The sequence below is a fragment of the Poecilia mexicana genome, unplaced genomic scaffold (assembly GCF_051168715.1).
Source record: "Poecilia mexicana isolate PSO_F unplaced genomic scaffold, ASM5116871v1 scaffold_8, whole genome shotgun sequence".
Classification (NCBI taxonomy): domain Eukaryota; kingdom Metazoa; phylum Chordata; class Actinopteri; order Cyprinodontiformes; family Poeciliidae; genus Poecilia; species Poecilia mexicana.
Window position 1 is genome coordinate 14,095,128 of NW_028263377.1, and position 22,789 is coordinate 14,117,916.

Genomic DNA, 22,789 nt, shown 5'->3' on the forward strand with positions numbered 1-22,789 from the left:
AGGATTAGAAAGGTTATAACTTCAATAGGAGTAACTAGAGGAAACGCAGCCAACAATACAGCTGGCTGCAACATGAAACCTACTGGTATGTGTGCGTGTGTGCGTGTGTGTGTGTGTGTGTGCGCTGGCTGGAATGCAGAGTCCCCTTACCTGTTGTTATTCACGAGCTGCTCATTGACAGCGCGGCAGTAAGATGAAGGGAACCAGCCCCTCCTGAAACACAGAAACAAGGAAGGCGACTCAGAAATGTATAATGTCTGACTTCTCTACCGTCTCAGTTACACCTAAAGGTCACTCAGAGCCATTGTTGAGGAACTTCCTCTATTGTCAATTTAAACAAAAGACACAGAGATCAAAGAAGTACTTGGATAAATTATAGTACTCTTTCGACGAATTAACCTTCGAAACCAAGACCGTTTGTAATGAACTAGATGTATTTTCCACAGGTTTAATAGGTCAATTCCTAAGGTTGATTGCATGATTTTGTTTATTATCCAATCAGCTTGAAACAGGCAGCCAGGTAAACACTATGGATAGTTACATGCTGCAGGAGTTTGAAATTTAACCTTTAGTGTAGCTTTAACAAAACTCTGAATTAACCCAAGTATTTGAATGTTACAAGCAATGTGACCCAAAGCTAGTCTGTTTGTGATTGTTCTTCCATGGTGCAAGGTTGTTTAATCAGCATGTGAATTAGCCTCTCCCTTGCTGTGGATGTAGGTTAATATTTAAGTGTAAGGTTTGGAGAACAGGGATTTTCTTTGTGTGTCAAAGATATTCTATGTTGTCGAGTCATACTCATGAATAAATGCTAGTGTTTACTCATGGTCTGGTGTTCACAAAAAGTAGAAAAATTAAATAAAACATTCACTTCCTTGACATGTGTTGCTACTAGCAACTAAAGTTCAGAAACACAGCTCACTGTTTCAAATGGAGACAAATAAGCACAATACTATTAGTACCGCTCTGGTGATTAGAAAGTGTTTTTAATCCTATTTTAGAGGCAGAAAACCCATATATATCGGAAACATGAAACAAACAACATTCAATCTACAAAGAGATAACTTTGAAACAGTTTCAGACACAAAAGAGGCCGAGGAGTCACACAGCTCTAGGGGGATTATTACCATGTATGGAAGACAAAGTGTCAAACTGCACAGCGTGATTGCCCTGAAAAAATACTCTTACCTTGGGGGGGAAGGGGAAAATGAGTGTGTTTTCAAAACACAAAAATGATGGAGTGAGCACTCTTACATTCTAAAGAGATTCTATGTAGGAAAAGTGGGTGTGTTTCATGAAAGTAAATGAGGAAACATTCTGCCCCATAATTGTAAAACAGATGGAATATTAGCTTCAATGGAGGAAAACCCCAACACTGTTGGGTGAGCTCACAACACACTATTATTAATTATTATTATTATTATTGTAACCAGGTGAAAAATGGGTGCATGTCAAATGTATTTTGTAAACCACGTTTTGCTTTTATTTCACCGACTGGTTGTAATTCTTGTTTTTGTCAGCATGTGGTGCTGTTGTTACAGAGAGGTCTAAAATTACCGGAAGTAGAAAAAAACCTCTTGTTTATGTACCGTGGCACTCACTGGTAAAATGGAAGAGGAGGACATTTTTTGAGCCGAGACCTGTTGGAGAAGACGACTTTATGGTCACATGAGCGAAGAATCCAGATGTTCGAGGTGCCACTGCCGTTTGTTAGATTTCAGCTTTTATGTGAAGCTGCGTTGCTACTCTGTTGAGTGCTAACAGCGTTGTTAGCCCGCCATTTCACTGAAGCTAAGGCTTTCTACTGATAAAATACGGATCATTCATTTCTCCTTATATTGAACCTCATTCTTTTCATTTCTTTTGCAACTCAGAGGAAAAAGTGTTTTTTTGAAAATAAATAACCCCTTTTATTTGAAGCTCCGTGTGCTCTATTAATTATTAATACCGGCTTCATTCTTCTTATTATTATTGTGTTAAGATTACCCCATCTATTTTGTGGTCAGGCATCAATGAGCTAAATGTGGCTATATGTATCTGTCGGAATGTTTCTAATCTAATATTCCTCAATCCATTAGCAGCACTAGCATGTCTGAATGATTTTAGCCATCTCCAGATCAGCTGGTGGAAAACATTTGTCAGAAATGGTTTATTCTGAAAAGAAAGAAGCAACCAGCTACCTCCTGTGAGGCATGACAGCCATCTCGACAAACATGATGAGAGACAACATTCAGGCCTTTGTGCGTTTTGGTTGAGCCTCTCCAGCAGCAACCAGAACAAAGTTTTCTTTGAGGCAGCAGCCTCACATTTGACAGCAACTCTGGAAGGATTGTTTTTTTTTCTCAGGCAATTTCCCATGATAGGAAGTGAGATCAAGCCTAATGAATGATTAAAATTCAAACACGCTTTTCTGGGATTCGGAACAAATCTTTGTTTAAGAGTCAGAGGTCTGGAGGGAGAGGACGCTTTGTTGTTGATTTTCTGTGTAGACAAACAGGTGGTGTTCTGAACTTCTTCCTCAGCCTCACACACACACACACCTTCTGCTGTACATCCCACCCTCGGGCTTAGCTTTACCTTATCCCCTCATCTGTCAAGTTTACAGCTGAACCAGCAAAGACAAGTCCACAAAACCATGTAAGGAAATAAACATGGTCAGAATAACAACAAGACGACAGGCGAACTGAGGGCGGTGCACTACTCAAACTCCAGTTCAAACTGATCTTGAGCGACCCGATCATGTCCAGGCAACTCTGAAGACGGGCAGGAAGAACACGAAACAATCACTCAGGATTATTTTATAAACTACCTTTCATCATGAGGAACAAAACCATAAGTTCACCTGGAAGATTTTCTTTATGTGCATTCAAATTTTGAAAGTTGAACAACAGTAACGTGATCAAGCTTATCTGCACGCAAAAACAAACAAACCCAGATCTGATTACTCAGGATGGATTCTGATACTTGGCGTGGCTTTGCTTGGTTTTCTTTTACTTGAATTGGTTAGGATGCAGATTAGAACCAGATATGAATATGGGCCACATTGAAGGGTGGAGGAATTTTCCTGCCATAATCCTAGAGCACACATTTTCAGTCCGAAACCAGGGCTTCATGTCTTTTGTTCTCTAAACTTTTAATGCTTTTGCTTACATTTTGATTTTGAAAGTAGGACTTCATATCTTTCTTCTCAAAACTTGTAATGATTGCACTCAATCAAACCTTTCCTCACGCTCACACTTAGCCTCTGCTTGGAGCAAATCTTCGCTTGCAAAACTCTCTGCTCGCTTGGTTATTAAAAGTTTTGAGAACAAAAGACAGGAAATCCTGCTTTCGGACTGAAAATGTGTGCTCTTGGATTATGGCAGAAAAAACTCCTCCATATTCCTTTAGAGGAACAAGAGGAGTGGCTCATCATGACACAGTGAGTGAGAGGTGCCTCATCATGCCTCATGATGACACACTCTCAAAAAGGCAAGTGGTCATGAGCGCAAGACTAAATCAGGAGCTTCGCTTGCTAATCTCTTCTTGTAGTGGTATGAGCTCTTCTTCAACGCCCATGAGAGTAGCAATTGCCATAACCTTATAGTTATTAATATTAACAAGAAGACTTTAAATGTAACCCGAGAAGCTGGTGTTGGGAGCTAATAAAGTCCTTGGAAACAGTACAGGATGTTCCTGGGTGAGTCACGCCCTTTCAGTTTTGGATACCGCTTTAAACTACACCAAAACAGTTTGGTAACTCACATCAACCAAACAAACAGCATGCAGTCAACACTCACTTTCCATTCTTTTCCATTTCGCCGTACATCCAACCGTCCCTCTCGTCAGGGATGAGCAGGATAATGATGTCTCCCTCATCAAAGCTGAGCAGCGTGCTGTTGTTGCCAGCAGCGTGGGGGAAGATGGTGCGCACCCGAGGCCTCCTCGCCATGCTGTTGAGACCCGTGGCGACGGACACAGACCTGGCAAGGTTGTTCTCGTCGCCGTTTTCATGGTCTGGGGGGGGGCGAAAAAAGGAAGAGAATAGTGAAAAATGGAGAAGACACACGAATATAACAAAAAAAAAAAACAAAACACAGCTTATATTAGCTTTTAGAGGTGCGTATGTTCAGCAGGTGTTGATAATTAGCGATCAAACACAGCACACGGCTGTTGAAATTGTTTTTAGTAATTTTTCAGGTGTCTAATCTTAAGTAAAAACACTTGTTAAACTCAGATTTAATAAACTACTTCAAAGTTAAAGTCCATCCTTTAAAGCCAGTGAATCAACTCTAATAGTAATTAGTTCAACAAAAAAGCAGAGTTACACACAGGCAGCCATGTTAACCCTCTGATGCGTAAGTGGGTCCTTTTTGACCCGGTGAGGTCATCTTTTTGCAATATCTTTGTAATGAAAAGTTTTCATCACTTCATATTCCAGGTATTCCTCAATAAACATGTTACTGATATCATGAAATTAAATTTTTTAATTTACCTTTTATACATTTTAAGAAATAGCATGATTTATGTTACTACCCCATTCTTCAGTGAGTGGGTCCAAAATGACCCGCATTCATTTCCTATGGAATTTAATGGGAATCTTTGTTTCTTACCAATTGTTACTGTCAGGAAAACATTTTTTTTGTGAACCAAACACACTGAGACCTAAGTGTCACCCCTGAATAATATTATGTTACACAGCAAGAACTCTTACATGTAAGTATTATCTTTATTTTTTATCTCACAAATGTGTTTGTGTGTGTCAATCATGAGTACTGTGACAGTGTTATTGTCACGAATCAAAATATTAGCCTTCAAAGTTAGCCAACACTAGTTATCTAACCAACTTGCTAACATTACCACCTGTACTTTATTGAGCATGTGTATTATTTGTGTGTGTGTGTCTGACACCCTGGATGAGAAAACCAAGAGAGAGTGTGTTGAATGACGCACAAAACCTGTTGATCAATGTGTTCAAGGTTCTTTCTTTTATCATCTCCATAAATAAAATGAAAATCCATAGCTATAGAAATAAATGCATAAATAAATGAGCCAGAAAAGTATAGAGTGCCTTCTTTGGGTTGGGGAGGATGTCCTGCCCCAAGTGGAGGAGTTCAAGTATCTCAGGATCTTGTTCACCAGTGAGGGAAAAATGGAGGCGGAGATCGACAGGCACGTCCCACCAGGAGGAGGCCTGGGGGAGACCCAGGACACGCTGACGATGTTTCTCAGCTGGTCTGGGAATGTCATAGATTCCCCCAGAGGAGCTGGAACAAGAGGCTGGGGAGAGCAAACTCTGAGCCTCCTTACTTAGGCTGCTGACCCCGCGACCCGACCCCAGATAAACAGATGGATGGATGGATGGATGGATGGATAAGTCACACACACAGAATGGATGTTAACATTGTCCATTATTGATATTTTATCATTGTGGTTGTAAAATTGCTGCCGTTGTCATTTTGTTTTAAAAATGTTCTACAAATTGTCAGAAATGTTCTACAAATTGTTCTAAAAATGTTTAAAAAAGTGAAAAATGAAAATATTTCAAACATGAAGTAACTCTTGTGTGAAATAAAACACAATAGAAAGTATTATACAAAACATTATTTTTGAATCAAAATAACAAAAGTACCATAAAAACACATTGATTGTAACCCGGGTCAAAAAGGACCCAGTTATGGAAGACTGTGTAGTCAGTCACTCTCGCATCAGAGGGTTAACAAGGGATATATAATATTTGTAAAAGTAGAAAGCTTGTAAAACAGAAAACAAATGGGGGAAAAAAACCAAAAAAACTAAAATAGTCGCTCTAGGGAAATTACAGCATCTATATTGAAAAGTAATTAAAAAAAATACACATACATTTTTACTTTAAAAGCTGTATTACCTATGCTGTTTTTGGTGGGAGTATAAGCAGTCACACTGTTTGTGTTGCTGTCCTGGTGGTTGAACATATTTGCCAGAGGGCTGGTGTGAGCCTTCAGAGGAGGAGCCGGGGGAACAGGAGCACTCTGCCACAGGAGAACCAACCACATCATCAACATCACATCTGAAGTCAGGAAACAACTTTTACTTTCCAAGTGCAACAAATTAAAATGACCCCACCGCTGAACTAGAAAGTCACAGCTGCAACAGAATAGTTTAAAAATAAAACACTAAACTAAGTTTAAAATGCTGTTTGGAATGATAATTTTGCATTCTGGCAATGGTATTTGAACATTATATCCACCGTTTACACTGCTCTTCAAGATACAAGGTTATTGGTTCCAATTCTATTCATATCAAATTTTAATAGTTTTCCATCTATGACTGCCACAAAAGTCAAGGGAAAAAATGCAAAGTGTTATGAATAAAAATATTCTGCAAATGCAAAATGAAGAAAATTAATCAAATATGGAGTGTTTCACTGTAATGAATATATCTGATAAGTAAAATTAATGACAAGCATTAGATAAATTATTCTCAGACTTCAATACATAATTAATTAACTGACATATTGAAATGACTAAAATCATTCAATTATCTATTAGCTCAGTATTTACCCCAGTATGTAATGATCTTCTGCATAGGAATATGATATTATTTATTTTTTGTATCTGTTAGCTAATAAAGTCAGTAAGCAGGGCTAACACTGCTGTAGTCAAGGTTATTGGGCTGCAGGTGGGTTTATGTAAAGACCTATATGGAGGGCACTGTAGCAACAGAAATACAAATTAAGTAAACATTGAAATAATATGCTTGTTTTTAGGATATAATGAACTATTTTATTAATCAATATCAACATTGTGGCAATAAATTGCGTAACTCCTAAAGCATCGACACGGTTCCAGTTTGAAGTGAAATTTTGACTCCCAATCAGAAGCACCCAGGCCCTGTTTCCTGCCTACATGACAAAGAAAGTGTCGACTAAAATGGCTGCATAATCTCACTGTCATCTGCTGCTAGAGCACAATTATTCAGTTTCATAAAAAAAAATGTGTTTTTACACAACACATAATGGCATTTATATCACTTCATCTACCATTAATATGTACACCCACACATGGTGAAATCACCTCAGTGAGAGGTGTAATTATATTTTTCCCATTCTGCGTTGATGAGATATTGTTTTACTATCCTGCACAGAGATTCAAACATTCGGATCTCATTCCTGTCCTGCCGTACCATGCTGTGTCTCGACGGGGTGGGAGAAGGCATTGGTGCAATGGCGACTGGCTTGCGCAGTTCATCAATCATGGATAAGACGCCATCCGGCATGTTGGTGGCATCGTTGCACTGGTCCTGCCAGCTGCTCAGCTTTGTTGACAACAAGTCTCTGGTCTGTCCATCAGCCATGCAAAGGAGGAGAAAACATAATGTAAAAACTTCACAACTTTACCTTGCAAGCCTTTGTCACATTTGTGACTTTATTGCAAAACTACAGACTTGGAATTGTGCGTTTTACCTTCTCATGATAGGAAGCAAAATGATAGGTTAGCAAGCAGTGTTTGTCAACAAGAAAACAGAAGCGTCTCTTCTCCTCCAGCAGAGCCTCCTTGCAGCCATCTGCGAGGAACAACTGCATCTCCGTCTGTCGAACTGTCAGGGCTTCCAGGATCTGACAACAAGCAAACAAATATGAAAAGACTCGATATCCAGTTGCTTTAAACATGCATGAATCTGCATGCTGAGAGGAACAGGTTTGACTGTAGTTCAGTGCCGTCAGTACATGTATTGTATGATTGGACATTCAAAGTGTAAGTATTGTTCAAATATCCGAGTTTTGATAATGATACAATTTCATATTTTAGAAGAACAGAGGAAAGGTTTCTGCTCAATAATAAAAAAAGAAAAGACTGAATAGGTGGACGAGCACAAATGGGTCATTTTTGAACCCGTTTGTGCATGAGAGGTGTAGTGATACAAGAGGATTTCTATTGGGAAAAAGAAAACTTACAATAAAGATGTAAGGTGATCAAAAACAAAGCGAGTGAGGAACACCTGGAATACTGACTGATAAAAACTCAGTCGGGGCTCTTGTGACCCAGGTTCTGCATCAAAGAGTTAAGCATAGCTTCTATTAGGTACACTCTCTTATCTCGCCTTGCACATGGTCTACAGCCACCAAAACCTTCTTGTTGTTGATGCACACACAAACATAACAAGGATGTGTTGCATGCAAGCAGCACGGCTCTTTTCTTAATATCCTAATCTCTCTCATGCAGGGGAACAGGTATTGTTAGTTTATCGTTTCCTGTATTGTCAGACTCTGCTGAAAGTAGTATTTAGAGGAAAGATAGAGCGGCAGCATGAAGGGAGGACAGGACAAATCTCATGAACAGAGGGGACAGTGTTATCTTCACTGACAGACAGGGATCAAAAAAAGGTCAGTGGGGTCCCTGAAAGGATTTGGTTTGTGCATGCATGCGATAGCAAACCCAGCAAGCTCATTTTGTGATGTTACCTGTTGGATAATTTGGTTTTCAACAACATAGACACAATCAAGTTCCAGTAGAATACTTTGATTTGCTGATATAGTGAACAGGTATTAGGGAACAGCACTGAAAGGAAGACAAGTTGTACCCAAAGTGATTTTGTACCTCCAGAGATAACTCCAATCAGAATTTCTCAGTTCTTCTCAAACAGAGTAAAATAATAACACAATCAAATAAAACTCTGACTGGACCTGGCTTTGTTAAGATTGCTCCCGATTCCTTGGCTCTGACACTTTGGAAGATCCACATCTCATCAAACTGGCTGGGGGCGGCACACCTGTAACGGCTGCTGGCACTGAGGCACACACCCCTGCTCCTTTCAAGTTGTAGAACAGCAGTCATCTGCTAATTCCTCTAAAGCTGAGGGATGATGTTTGCTTGAAGGGTGAGGCGGTTCACGACCTCTTTCGTTTCTACTGTGTCAAACCCAAACAGGAATAATCAGCTGGCGGAAACATGAACCTTACAGTGAGTGTTTCTGACTCCTGAATCAGAATGCAGGATGCATTCTTGCACAATGAATGCGCTGCGATATGTAAATGAGAGCAGGCCCTGTGTTAACAACCAATGTTTATTTTCATTAATGCGTTTTGGGAGGCTGCTGGAACACCATGTGGTATTCGTTTGGAGGAGTGTGACAATGATAGTGATGCAGCACAGGACTGCATGTATATTTTGGAAAAGAAGCATCCTTTTATTGTAAATGCTGCACAAATTTATGCTGAACATAAAAAAGGCACACAAATGACAAAACATGGAAAAATACAAGGTCCATAAACATGAATGAACATTACCATTTTAGTCTTAAATGTGCAAACTTTTTTCAATTTACCCGTTTACCCAAAATGTTGATGCAACCTTTCCCATGGTTACTGAACAGCAAGATATTTTAGCTCACATTAAGATAGAAGTGTCGCTGTATTATAAGCCTAAAAGTAAAGATGAAAAACTAGCCACACGCCACTCATGTCCTCTAGTAAAAAGCGACCATTTTGTTTACAAAACTAAAACAAATATATACTACATTAGAGCCGGTAGATGTCATCTTTGATCACATCTTCCTTTTCCACCAAATGTCTGTGTCCAGTAACAGAGAGTCCTGCATGAATCAGTCTGTTTAGATCTGCCAGCATCTCTGTCGCCAACCAACGCAGGAAACAGGCCTCTGATTGTGGCAACAAGTCGGCAAACAAACAGAGGCAAATATCAGCAGCAAACACACAAATCTTTACAAATTAGACTATTATTAGAACAGCACAGAGCTTATTGATTTTGCATTTGAAGCCACGGTCGTCTCCGGATCGCTTTTATAATTGCATGCTGCACAGCAGAGATGGTCAGACAATACTGTCGCGATGTTGTGATTCTATGACTGACTTAAGTATTTTTTTAATTATTTATTCTCAACAATGAAGAAAGAGAATACCATGAACCCGACAGTGTTGATCAGGTTCAACACTGTCATCATTTGTCATATATTTATTTTTCTAAAGAAATGAATGAGGAGGAACGTCATTTAGAATATTGCAATGGCCGAGTCAAAGTTAAGATCGCAATCTGATTGAAACTGGATTTCAAGAGAGCGGTGCGAAAGACGAATGACTGCAACCTCATTTGACTCACGATACTGTAAAAGATTTAACCAAATTTCTCCACAAAGTGAAAGCCTGATAAAGACACAAAGTTATTCTAATAATAAAAATGTGAAATTAGACAGGAGTTGTTGTGCGTCCAAGTTTAAATTCCAATAATCTAAGAATTTGTTAAGGGTAACCACATACATTTGGAAGGTGCTGCACAGTTATGAACAGTATGAATAACTGCAAGTGGGCCCCACATTTTCTGTTAAATGGCTGTATGATATACTTCATGTGTATTACTTAAGTAAATGAAAAACAAACTCCCTAAAAAGAAAAACTCTCTGACGTTTCTGTGACAGAATGCAATGCCTGTCTCGATCAGTTTCAATTTTTACTACCGCATAAACTTGAGCCATTTTGAAAAGGACTTCTTTCAGCTTTTTGATGTTCTTTCCTCCCTCTTTACTTTTCTACTCCCCTCTGTCTTCTGTCTGATTGTTCACTTTGAGGACTTTTTAATGTCTTGTGAATCATCCAGTAAAGTTTTGCAGCTCTGACGTCCTGTCTGCCTGTCTTCTCGCCCATCTGGGATTCGTCTTGCTGAGTCACCAAAATCCAACAAACCGGCTTTATATCAAACAGGTGAAAACAGCAGCGAGGAAACAAACTCATTCATGTCATGGTGGGGAGGTGAAAAGAAAAACAGAAAGATACTTAAGGGAGAAGATGAAAGAAAACAGGATGAGGGAAGAAGGATAGGTAAATAGAACAATATACAGAAATGTCTAAGAAGTAATTGAAAGGCGAGCGGCGGAGGCTTCCTCATATTTTCTGAATGAAGTTGGCTTGGAAAAAAAGTAGATGAGAGAAATAGGTAAAGGCTGGAACTCTTTAATTAAAATATATATTTAAAAGCTTAAAATAATTAATTACTTAAACTATTTCTTAAATATTCACAACTCCTGCAACGTAAACGAGTTTTAGCACGCCGTTTTAACTAAACGAGTCTTGCACTTCAAGGACACTGAACTTGAAGCAAACAGCTGAGCCCATCCCTCTGTTAGCATGAGGTAGGGTGAACTGTGCTCACCGAATACACAAAACCTTTTAAGTACACAAAAAAAAATTACATTCACAAAAAGCCAGGCAAACAGGCTGCTTGACAAGATCAATGGAAAGCAGGTTATGTAGGATTTTGACGTTGCCCTGTCGTCGGGGAAACCGGCTTTGAAATGAAACTTCTCGTTCGGCAGAGTCACTGAGAGGGTGTGGCAGCGCCGTGTTAAAACAACCTGCAATAATGATTTAACATGCCACAGGGAATGACTACAATGAGGTAAAACACTAACGATAATAATGATTCAACCACTAAATCTTCTTTCCCCAAACTGGATCTTATACGTCATCATTCTGGGGACAAAACACAAGCTAATCTGTTTTGTGCTACATGCAAGTAGTAAATAAATATTTTTAAGTTAGTATGTCAATACTAGTAGTATTATATGTAGTTCTAATTATGAGGGGCAAATAATATTCTATTCTATTCTGGATTTTTTTTTTTTATCTTTTCTTAGGTGTGCACAAATACAAGCTCATGATCACCAGACAAGCAAATGAATTGGTTTGGTGCTTTCAGCCAAGCCCATGCAGCCATCTGAATACATAAAGCATATGGAGAGAAAATTGGGCAGGAAAAAAAAAAGTTCAATAGTAAGCAGTGATATTTTCATGCCTGACTGCACAGATCCAACACCATACACACCGCTGTTAGTGTGCAGCTCAGGTTTCAAAGTTTACTGAGCAGAGACTGCCTTTAGGTAATCTCTGTATGTTGACAATAAATATGAACATGACTCTGTGTGTGGGGGCTTTAAAGACACACCATGTGTCACACGACTGTGGGAGTTTTCGTGTCCGTCTCACCTCGCTTTCCTTGCTTTCGTATTTGTTGGCATTCTTGCCTTGGCTCTTCCTCCTCAGCTTTTTCAGGTCCGCCTGGGACTTCTCCAGAGAATCCTGCTTCATCTTGTGCTCCATCTGGTACTTCTTGAATGTGGCCTAAAGCAGAGAAATGACTCATGTGAATGAGTGGTGGAACAGGAAACTAGTGATATTTGTCACAAAAATAAGAAATATTCTGCTTCTAAATATGAGTGGGCCAGTCTTAACCCTGCAAAGTCAACACTTTAAGAGCTCTAAAGTAGCATGTTGTTCTATTCATATACTTATTACTTTGAATGAAATGCAAGAGATGGTGACATTTTCTGGTGCCTTTCCCCACATGTTGCTTTGAGCTTTCAGTCTCCTTTACCTGAGTGAACTAGAGCCCCTGCCAGATTCTCCAATTCTAGCAAAAACAAGTTAAACATTTGAGCTAGATTTGTGTAACAAACATTTCTCTTTGTGCTACTATCACTTCAAAGATATCCATTAAGGTTTAAAGGGCAGGTCTTCAAAGGTCATCCAGTCTCCTTCACATTCCCTAACTCAAACGTAAACGGCGTTAATGATTTGTGCTCTGTTTGTGCAGCAAAACTTTTTACTTGTGCCACCATAATTTAGGATATATTAAAAGTATTAAAATGTGTTCATCTCTGTGAGTGCCTAAAACCTTTAGATGACCTTTAATCCTTTAAAATAATTCCAAATTTTGTTGCATAAAGAAAAACCTTTACGGCACAAATCAGAACAAATCATGGATACTATTTTTGTTTAAGTCGGTTAAAGGTAAGGAGACTGATTCTCCTGTCATGATCTACTTTTAAATTGTATTAGTATCTTTAAAATCACAGCAACACAAAGCTTTACTCTACAAATCAGCTCAAACCTACATAGTAATAATAGGATAACAGGGGAATCCCCAAAAGTTTTCTCCATATTGAAACGGGAGCTACATTTCATTATCCACAAAATCTCCACAAGATTGCAAATTGTTGCTTCCTTAAAGTAGCACCGTTTTTAAATACAACATTTCCAACAAGCTACTAGCATGCCTATTGGGAGAATAATTCACCTGCTGGAAGCTTGCTACTGAGCCGACTAACCCTTAAAGTTAATTAAATCAGCATCCTCCTTGTTAACCTCCCAATGTCAGACTATATTCTCCCAGGCCTACTTCCAGGTAAACAAGATTAAGTGTTAGAAAGCATTACAGTTTGACTTTGTTATACACACGGTATATAGTAACCAACTTCCAGTACAAATTTGTTTCCCAATTTATAAGTGTTCATTATTGTCGTTTTATTTGATTTTTTTTCCTGCTTTTATTTAGCCAAACATTGGCCAAAATTAAGGTAGACCTGAATATTAACCCTTTCATGCATGAATTATGATCATTTGTGTCAGGACTTTTTTTTTTCATAAGGCTTAAAAAAAGGTAGGGAAAAAAATTGTAAAAAAATGTTTATTATTTGGAGAAAATTACAAATTACAAAGTTGTTATCTGAAAGATACATCAGTAGTATTGTTCTTTAGAGGTTATCTAATGTCACAATATTTTTTTACCTGCAAGAGTCATCTACAGTAGGAGGGACCGGGTCGGTTGGTATGCTTTTTTATCTGTCGGCCATATTGGATTTAACAAAAATAATTTATTGCACTTGCAGCTGATGGCCAGTAGTTGATAGTGTGTTTTATGATGATTTAGTGTCCACTTCAGTGGTCTGTGTGCATTTATAACATAAAAATCCACAAGAAGCACAAGAAAATGGCTTTTAGATAGCTGTCCACTGTAGAGGCCACTATGCATGAAAGGGTTAAAAACTCCAGACTTCAAAATCACAAAAATGTAGCTTCAAAACTTTCCTATGGTTCAAATAACTTCATAGAAAGTCCAGGATTTTCTCCATTTGTATACAATTTTGAATAGCGTCCCCTACCCCACCTGTTGCTCCAAGTAAGTTAAGGTCAGCAGATAAATATCCAAGCCATGGCTGTGAGTAGAGAGAAAAGTTTGAAGCTAACAACAATAGCTAGCATGCCTGCTAATAAACAAACCACTACAGCCTAACCCTAGGTAGCATAAGACTCCCAATATCAATCTAGAAATAGTCAATTTTTACTTTCCAAGTAAAAATATCAAATATTACAAAACAATGTATTCAATTTTTTGGCAGATTTTAGATTTTTACCAAACATTTGGTTGGTTTCAAAAAGTCTTTTTCCATGGTTTTAAAAAGTCACAATTTTAATGCAACGTAGCGCTTCCCCAAACACTTGCAACAAACTAAAAGAGCTAGCGTGCCTGTCCACGACAATAAATAGCTTACTGTAGTTCTGCAGCCAAACAATATAACCTGATTAATTAAACAGGTTATATTGGTTTATCAATTTTATTACTCAGTGCTTTCAGTGAGGTTTCCAGCTTTTATTTTCAACAAAGCGTTGGCATTTTGATGCCGCGTTAATGTTTGCTCCTGGTTCTTATTAACTGGCTTCAATATGTCAGCAGACAGATGAGACTTGTTTTGCTGCTGGATAAATGGAATCTCATTTGTCCTTTGTGTTGTGTTCCTGAGATAACCCACTTTGAATTAATTATCCTCCCTGCAGTCATAATTACAGCTAGGAATTGCTACATGTGATCAGATTATGGTGGCGACTAAAACCCTCGCATTTATTTATTAATCCTCTTTAGCTGCTCATCCTGTCCTTGATCTCCATTATCAGAAATATGAAATTCCTCCCCCATTACATTCTGTTGGTCTATCCTCCATTTTGTCACAATGCAAATCACAATAATATACTTCTACATAAAAGTGTGTAAGGCTGCAAGAAGGAACGAAGCTGCCTTTACGTTATGACTTGCACATAAACACAGAAAGTACTTACTGTCATGTATTTGACATCCATGTCAGTCTTCCTCTCCAGTTCTGCTATTACCTCCCTGTGGAACCTCTTAAACTTCAGGTGAAGAGGAGGAGGAGGGGGGACAAAAAAGAAAGTTGATTATTGAGCTGCCAGAAGCGTGAGGGACTGACTTTTCAACTTTGCTGTCAACTACAACAGAACGTGCAGTCAATCTCAGAGAAAAATGGAAAGTGATCATTATGGAGTGCATTGGTGAGTGTCTGCGGGGGTGAGAGCAAAGTCCAAGGTTGTGCTTATGAATGAGTCAGAAACAAAGCGTGGGAATGCCCATAGTCCTCCATCACATCCTCCCCTTCTCTGCAGCTCTCATTTATCTGCAGGTGTCGATGTCTTCGTCGAAGCCTTGTTGCGATGCGGCGACAGCTCCCGGGGAAACATTATCATATGCATAACATGCAGCATCAAAGCACCAAGAAGGTTTTCTCCAAGTTAAACTGAGGCTTTAACTCGCAAGCTGGAGTTTATTAAGAAGAAAACCCACCCACAGGTTCTGCTGGTAACACTGTCTCAGAGGACTGCATCGCATCTTTTCTGCCCTGAAGTTCATTTTTAATGAGATACACTCTCAAACCGGTGCAGTTTATTTCTTAAAGAAAAACAACTGTCATGTGACAACGGAAGAAAACAGGATGGTCTCACTAATTAATATTTCCACAGTTCTTTAATATTATAACCATCACCATCAATGCACAGCGATATAGCGTCACATTTTTACATGTTTAAATTTTCCTGACAGTTTTTCCGTATAGAGTCAGGAGATGTTGTCAACTAAAATATGAACACATTACTTTGATTAAAAAAAACACTTAGAAACAGCATTATGTACAAAAATCACATGTCTACATTGCAGTCTTGGCTAGATACATGCAAAAAAAAAAAAAAAAAAAACCACATTAAGCTGAAAACTTGAGGTCTTCCGTAATGGAAAATATTGATAGAGGGTTGAAGAATCTAAATACAAGATACTTTAAACCTTTTTACTCTTGGTAATTTGACTCGTATGGACACAGATTCACCTAAAAAAAAAATCCTTTTCATATAGTCAGAATGTTTTGTTACTGTAACTCATTTCATTGAGTGAAGAAGAAATATAAAGACACAATGTATTGCAGCATTTATTTTTATAGCTTAAAACATAATTCAGTCTCAAAAGACTAAAATATTTTTTTCTTACAGGAGTCATCCCCATTATTTTATATTGCATAACAACATTTCTGTACACTTGTTTTTTTTTTAAAAAGCACAGAAAGCATTCAAATGGACAAATGATAAATGCATAAACACAAAAACAAAGAGTAGTGGCGAAGGGATGTTTTGAAATGAATATGTATGTTACTAGGTCCAAGCAAGCTGAATCGCAATGACAAACTTACGGAAAAACACCAGGGGGTGAATCAGCCATGACACATTCGGATATATCAGAGGGAAGCAGGGCATGTGCAGATGCAAGTTTAATGACTCTCCATGCAACAGCTACAGCTGATGTTTTTCCAGAGCTTGTTTAGACTTGCCTTTGTACTCAAAAAAAAAAACAAAAAAAAAAAACAGCTCTCCTCGTCGTTAAACCACTTTACATCTCAGCTGCCCGTGCGGCTACTGGACATGTAGGTGGGGAAGGAGGCGAGGTATTTTCTATTTATGGGTGTAGAAGAAAGAACTACCGGTTGAATGCGTCAGAAACAGCATGTTGCTGTGGAAATATACCGAGCAACAGGTTTTCAGAGCGAGCATGTCTGACAAAATGCTCTAGGGTTAGGTAACAATCACGGAGCGATCAAACAGCAACTATTTAAACGGGAAATCTGTGGAACTTACATTTTCCTCCATCTCAAGTTGAGCCTTCCTGTGCACCTCGGAGATTTCTACCAGCACTGCACCTGCCAGACGAAAATAAATACACAGGTTAATGTCAGGAGGCTCGCTTTTCCTGCTTGCTTTTTTTATTCAGTCCTTCCTGCTTTACAACCTAAAACTTCTTTAATCTCGCTGTACAACCACAACAATGTACAGAATGTAAGGCAACAAAGTGAAATGAGTAACTTGTAGTTATAAAGAAATCTTATGCCAATGAGCCCAAAGGTGTAAGGGCTCATTGTGTTTGACATCAAAGGAAAGGGATACCAGAAAAACTCAACCACCTGCTGGTAAGGTAATCTAAAACAGCTTTGGAGTCAGGTTGGAGTCCCCCCGTTGTTGAAAGGGGTGCAGGTTGGAGTCCCTCCGTTGTTGAAAGGGGTGCAGGTTGGAGTCCCTCCCCTACCCCCCATTGTTGTAAAGGGGTGTGGGTTGGAGTCTCCCCCGTTGTTTGTTGTGTGAAAAGGGGTGCGTGTTGGAGTCTCCCCCGTTGTTTGAAAGGTGTTTGGGTTGGAGTCCCCCTCTCTTTATTTTTTTTTTGATGAGGTACCCATAAGGGCAGAACTTCGACTCAGCAGGAAATTTAATGTTTTTTGATTGTTGATTCAATGTTGCATGACTCTGTGTTTAATGATGTAAAGCACTTTGAAATGCCTTGCTGCTGAAATGTGCTATACAAATAAAATTTGATTGATTGATTGAAGGCAGCCTTCCTGCTGATTTGCGTCTGTTTTAACAATCCAGTCAGACCATCTTTGGTCCTGGGTAATATGGCCAACAGATTTAGAAAGTGCAATCCCTTGCACAGCAAAGGATTGCTGTAGGCATTACAAGAAGAATAATAATAGTTAATCAATAAAGCTAAAGCATATACTGTAATCCTCGTTGACTAGAAAACTGTAGTTTGTTCTACTTTTGGTGAAATTAAGCTAAATGTCAAGTATATTCAGGGGTTTATTTCTTTATGCCTCTAAAGGAAATCGAACAAGATTTATAACTACCACAAAACTATTTGGTTCACGCTTTTCTAATAGGTTTACAAACTGCTGTGCTAAACTATCCACACACCAAAGACACTTTCTTTTTTCTTGTGACGGCCACAAACTGCGAGGTAACAGAGATTTTACACAACAGACCAAAGCAAGTGTATAAATGTTTAAAAAAAAAATAATAATAATTTTAGGACTGTTTATATAAAAACATCCAAAAACAGAGGAAAAGATTTTTTGAAAAGACATCGCAATTTAGTTGTGTACCACCAAATAAAATCCATGATGATCAATTCTATTTGAAACCAGTACATTTTAATACTAAAATTAAATTTTAGTATTTTTTGCAAAGGCCTCTGTAGTTTGTTAGAAAGAATTAGTGAAAAAAAGAGAATATAATACAAAAGAAACAGCTTTTACTGTCCCACAAAATAAAAGCTGGAACAGCAGCAGCAGAAATAATAAAGGTTTAATGTGACCCTGATGAGAAAACAATGAAACAGTTCTTGAAGCTATAGTTTCTGATTTACAGTGAACAAAATGACATTATTTCTATTTTTGGAAATATAGATACATGTATTTCACTTTTACAATCCATTCCAAATTTCTTTCAAAAACATCTAGACTAGATTATAGTAGATTAAATCTCAGTGATTACACCTGCACTTCAATGCCTTGTTTGACTTCTAAGATGAACCTAGTTGATGCATCTTCTGTCATGCTTACAGCCCAGAGGCAAAATAACTAAAAAGTAAAAAAAAAAGCAATAAAAATTATTGGTTAGTAGGTCAAACATCAATGAGTTGGGGGGGAAAAACCTACTTTTATATTATTTAATAATTTATGGAGTCAGGAACCTCACACTTTTTGGGGGAAAATTTTAATTAGATGGCAGAATTTTCAAAAATGAACAGAACATTTTCCTCACTGTATACTTCAGCAACAGTATGTAGATGTAAACATGGTGCAATAACTGGGTAGATATTTTTAAAAAAGCCCTTGAGAAAGAGACTGAGAGATCTAAGAAGTAGTAAATTATTTTAACTGTGAACAAAATGACAGAAAACCCAGAAACAAATGCACAATCCTTGACACCCATTGTATTTGCTGCCAGGTGAACAGATCACCATGAGCTGTAAATGCATCAGTATGTAAACAGTGCACTTCCTTAAGCTGTCAAACCACACCTACCCCGCTCCACCTTCCCTTATGGTGGGACTGGCTGTCAGAGTTCAGTCTGGTAGAAAAAAAAAGATTTTAAAAGAACAGGAGCTGACAGGAATGCAAAGGCTGTGTTAAGATGTTAGGTGAAGGGAGAAAAAGAGTGTTAAAACAGTATATGTAGTAGGAATGAAAATTGTTAGGAAATGAGATGAGACAAATGTTAGAAAAGAACAGGAAAAGTCAATACCACATGACAGGTTTTGATGGATTAAAAGTAAACCAGCAATAAATCACTGCTAAAGCCTGAATACACCTGACATTAAAATTCTCCCAAAAAAATGTGAGCAGGTGCGGTTTTGAGTCAAATACCAGACAAACAGGTTTTTATGCACAGCACGAGAGTCTGTTGTCTGTTGTCCAAGTGATGAGCCGGAAATCTAAGCAGTGATCTGTCGGGAGATGCTTGAAATTACTCACGGCGTAGAAAAATGACTTGGTTTCAGCAACGTCACTGCCGCCGACAGCCTCATTCCAGAGGGCCCCACTCATATGTTTACCGTTGTCACGATCGGCACCAAACGTTGCCAGGAAACAGGTGTGCTCAAATCAGCGAGTTTGTGAGGGCGAAAAGTGTGTCATGATGACAAGGCGCCAAAAGCAACCCACCACCATTAGCTAACAAAAACATCAGAAAATACAGAGGGCGACAAACCCACACGGCTCAGACAGGTTTCCTGAAGGCTTGTTTGCCCAGGCAGTAAAAACAGGGCTCGACTTTGTGGAGCAGTTTGATAAAAATCTAGTTTCTCATGAATGAAGTCAACGAGTTGTTTGTTCAATAGAAAAAAAAAATCTAAAATGTGTCACAAAGTAATAATTCTTCCTCTAGGAAAGGGAATCTTTCCGTATGAGATCATCGTTTTTAGCTAAACCAACAGGGCCCCATTTTTAAATACTGATAAAAATAGTTACACGATAAATGTAACTGGCACATTTTTAGCTTGAATTTAGTCTTTAGTTTTTTGCTTCCATGGGGAACATGTGAAGGAAGACACAAAGAAACAAGAAATTCAAGTAAGACGGATGCGTGGAGATAATCCTAATTCAGGAAACTGCTGCAAGAAAACTCTGTTCACATCTGCAGAATAGTAACTGGAAAAGATTAAAGCAAGACAAGGAGGACAGAAAGGAAGAAACATAAAATCAGAATCTGAAGAAGCAGTCTTGTTTCACTTCCAGATGCAAAATCATAGCAAAAAATAAAATAAAATGAAACATTCTTTCATAACTTTGGGAAATCTTAAGCAGGGCTCTCCATTTTCAGTCACTGAACTGCAACCTTTTCCTACTTTAGCCTCTGACATTATAATGTAGGATTAGTGTAATGCTTTAGACACACCTTTACGAAGGGTACCAATGTGTGCAAACAGCACTGTAGATGAAAATCCAGATAACACTCTAAAAGGTAAAAACAACAATAACAAGTTTCCTTGGTTATACATAAACTCCCTCCCTTCTTTCAGCTGATTTTGATGACACCAGTAGAATGCGAAAAGGGAAACTGTTCTTCTACCGTTTCTGACTGTAGACAAAATAATCCTCGCACCAGTGAGAGTCACGTGACACACCATGCAAACATGTTAGGATTATGTAAAAATGCACCAGGTACTATTTAAACATTGGGCATCATGTGTTTTTACTGAATGAGAATATTATCACACTTTTTGCCACGACTAGATGGAACTACAAACTGAAGTAATGAGGTAAAGCAGTGAGCTGAAAACTGATAAAAAGAAAGAAGATCCCCTTGGAATGAAACTGAGCAGCAGTGTGGATAAAGTTAGCTTTGCATGGATAACAAGAGTGAAGCGTTTAACTAAAACTTTCAGTAAACTTAAAATTGTGATTTAGTGAAAACTGCGAGGGATTAAAAAGCTCAATCATTTCATTGTGGCCAAATGTTTGGTTTAAACTTTGAATTGGGTTTTGGCAGAAGTAGTTAGCCTTCAAAGAGCACAAAGTATTCGGTAAATATAAAACAACCCAACATCTTTTGAATTTTGTAAGTGATGAACCGTTGAAATCTGAGTTGGTTGCCGAAGAACTACAACCGAATCCCAATTCATTTCTACATGAACCTAAACAACTTTCTGCTGCCTTGTGAGAGGTCAGATGATTATGCAAATGTTGGGTGTGACAAGAGTCGGAGGTAGACTAATTATAAGGAAGAAGGTAGCAGGATAAGGTGCAGAGGTCCTACAATTTCTTTCAAGAGTATCTGGTTTCTGGCGATGTGTCAGTGGAGCTCGGGTTTCTGACAGGGCAGCTGCTCTACATCCATGAGCAAGTTCCTAATGACAATGTAGGCACTCTCTTATTTACATACATTACTGCTCTTAGGAGTCTGAAGACGTCACATCCACATCACAAAGCATCTGGTTTTACAGTCAGCAATCATTAGATGACATTCAACTCTGTGTTTATTCACCACCTTCCTAAATAATCCAAAATTAATGACAGACAGGAATGATCCATTATGGCAGAACAGTATGACTCTCTCTGTGGTCCTGGAGTTTATCCACACATAAAATGTGACTTTAACCCTTCAAATGTAAATAGTAAGCCATCCATGTGTTGATGATGCATATGGTAAATTATAAGATGTAAAACATAAAAGGTAAAGCTGCATATCTGAACATCCGATTACTAAATAAAACCTCTGTTTGTTATTTAGTTATGAATAGTGAGCAGTTTATGCCCCTTCAATCACAAACCATCACTATTCAAAGCATTAAAGAGAAATCATTTCAGCAGCTCTCAATAGCAACTTCTAATACAATTCTAGTGCAAGTCCAATAGAAGGATTTACACTAAAGCTGAGAAGTAAGGCAGACATACATGCTGCACTTTCTGAGAAATGACTAACTGAAGAAAACAGCTCGCCAGTAACCCTCCACCATCTTGGACTGCAGCTGTCGCTGCAATTCTTGTTCAACATCATGCCAAGTTTGGTGGAGTGACACATTAACCAATTCTAAAAATGCCAGAGGCAACAATTGGTGAGAAGTTGTGGACAATTCGAGTTAAAATTCAGCAGCTGACGCCAACAGGTGGTTTTCAATAAACATCCAAATATAAAACCACATAAACCATCTTTAAACCAGTGTTAAGATGCTAGCAACTACATCCAACCACTTTTGATATGAATTTTTTTACCATTTGTGCTTTAATTAGCTGTTTTGGGGATTCATACTAACTTTTCTGTGCTAAATTAATAAATGTTTCTGTTTTGCACCAGACAGAATCTGGCAAATGCAGGAAATTATAGCAATGTTGTAGCATAAATACAGCAAGCAAGAACTGCAGCTATCCAGAAAAAAAGCGGTCTACAAACCAAGTAACAGTATAAAGAGCTTTTTTTCTAACTATGCCAGGAAACAGCACAGCAACAGGTGGCTCTTCCCAATGTGCTGCAAAATTTAATTAGCAGTTTAGCTCTAAAACCGCAAGGGACAGGAGAGGCATACAGTGGCTACATCAAAGCGTGTCACTAGTGACAGTGAGTTAGGATCCCAGTCGTGTCTGGCTGCATATCAGCCAGTGGGAAGGTGAAGCTTGGGAATTTGACCGGGAACAAACTGAAGACTAAACAAACTCTGTTTACTCATAAACCTTTCACACTCAGCCATAAACTTTAATATTAAGCATCACTCATCATGTGCTTTCACTGCAGTGCAGCTTCGCTTCTGCACTGGTGGCATTTGTCGTAAATTTAGACTCATGTGTGTTCAAGCTTTTAACCAATACTATTCCTACCACGCCCCAGTAGGAAACTCTGTCAAATCTAACACACACAAGACCTGAAATGTAAAATAAATAA

General features: G+C 38.4%; 1 protein-coding gene across 2 annotated transcripts in view; it reads right to left on the reverse strand.

The window, feature by feature from the left end:
- Positions 1-22,789, reverse strand: part of baiap2l1b (BAR/IMD domain containing adaptor protein 2 like 1b) — a 33,354-nt gene that overhangs the window by 5,613 nt on the left and 4,952 nt on the right. Inside the window, exons 4-11 of one of the 2 annotated variants that reach the window (XM_088008318.1) lie at positions 16,718-16,779; positions 14,864-14,935; positions 11,957-12,091; positions 7,424-7,576; positions 7,144-7,299; positions 5,867-5,990; positions 3,780-3,996; positions 155-213 (exon numbers count right to left, since the gene is read on the reverse strand). In XM_088008318.1, the coding sequence (XP_087864444.1) occupies positions 155-213; positions 3,780-3,996; positions 5,867-5,990; positions 7,144-7,299; positions 7,424-7,576; positions 11,957-12,091; positions 14,864-14,935; positions 16,718-16,779 (978 nt within the window). Of the gene's footprint in view, positions 1-150; positions 214-3,779; positions 3,997-5,866; positions 5,991-7,143; positions 7,300-7,423; positions 7,577-11,956; positions 12,092-14,863; positions 14,936-16,717; positions 16,780-22,789 lie in introns of both variants that reach the window. The other variant, XM_014980659.2, reaches the window with a different exon arrangement.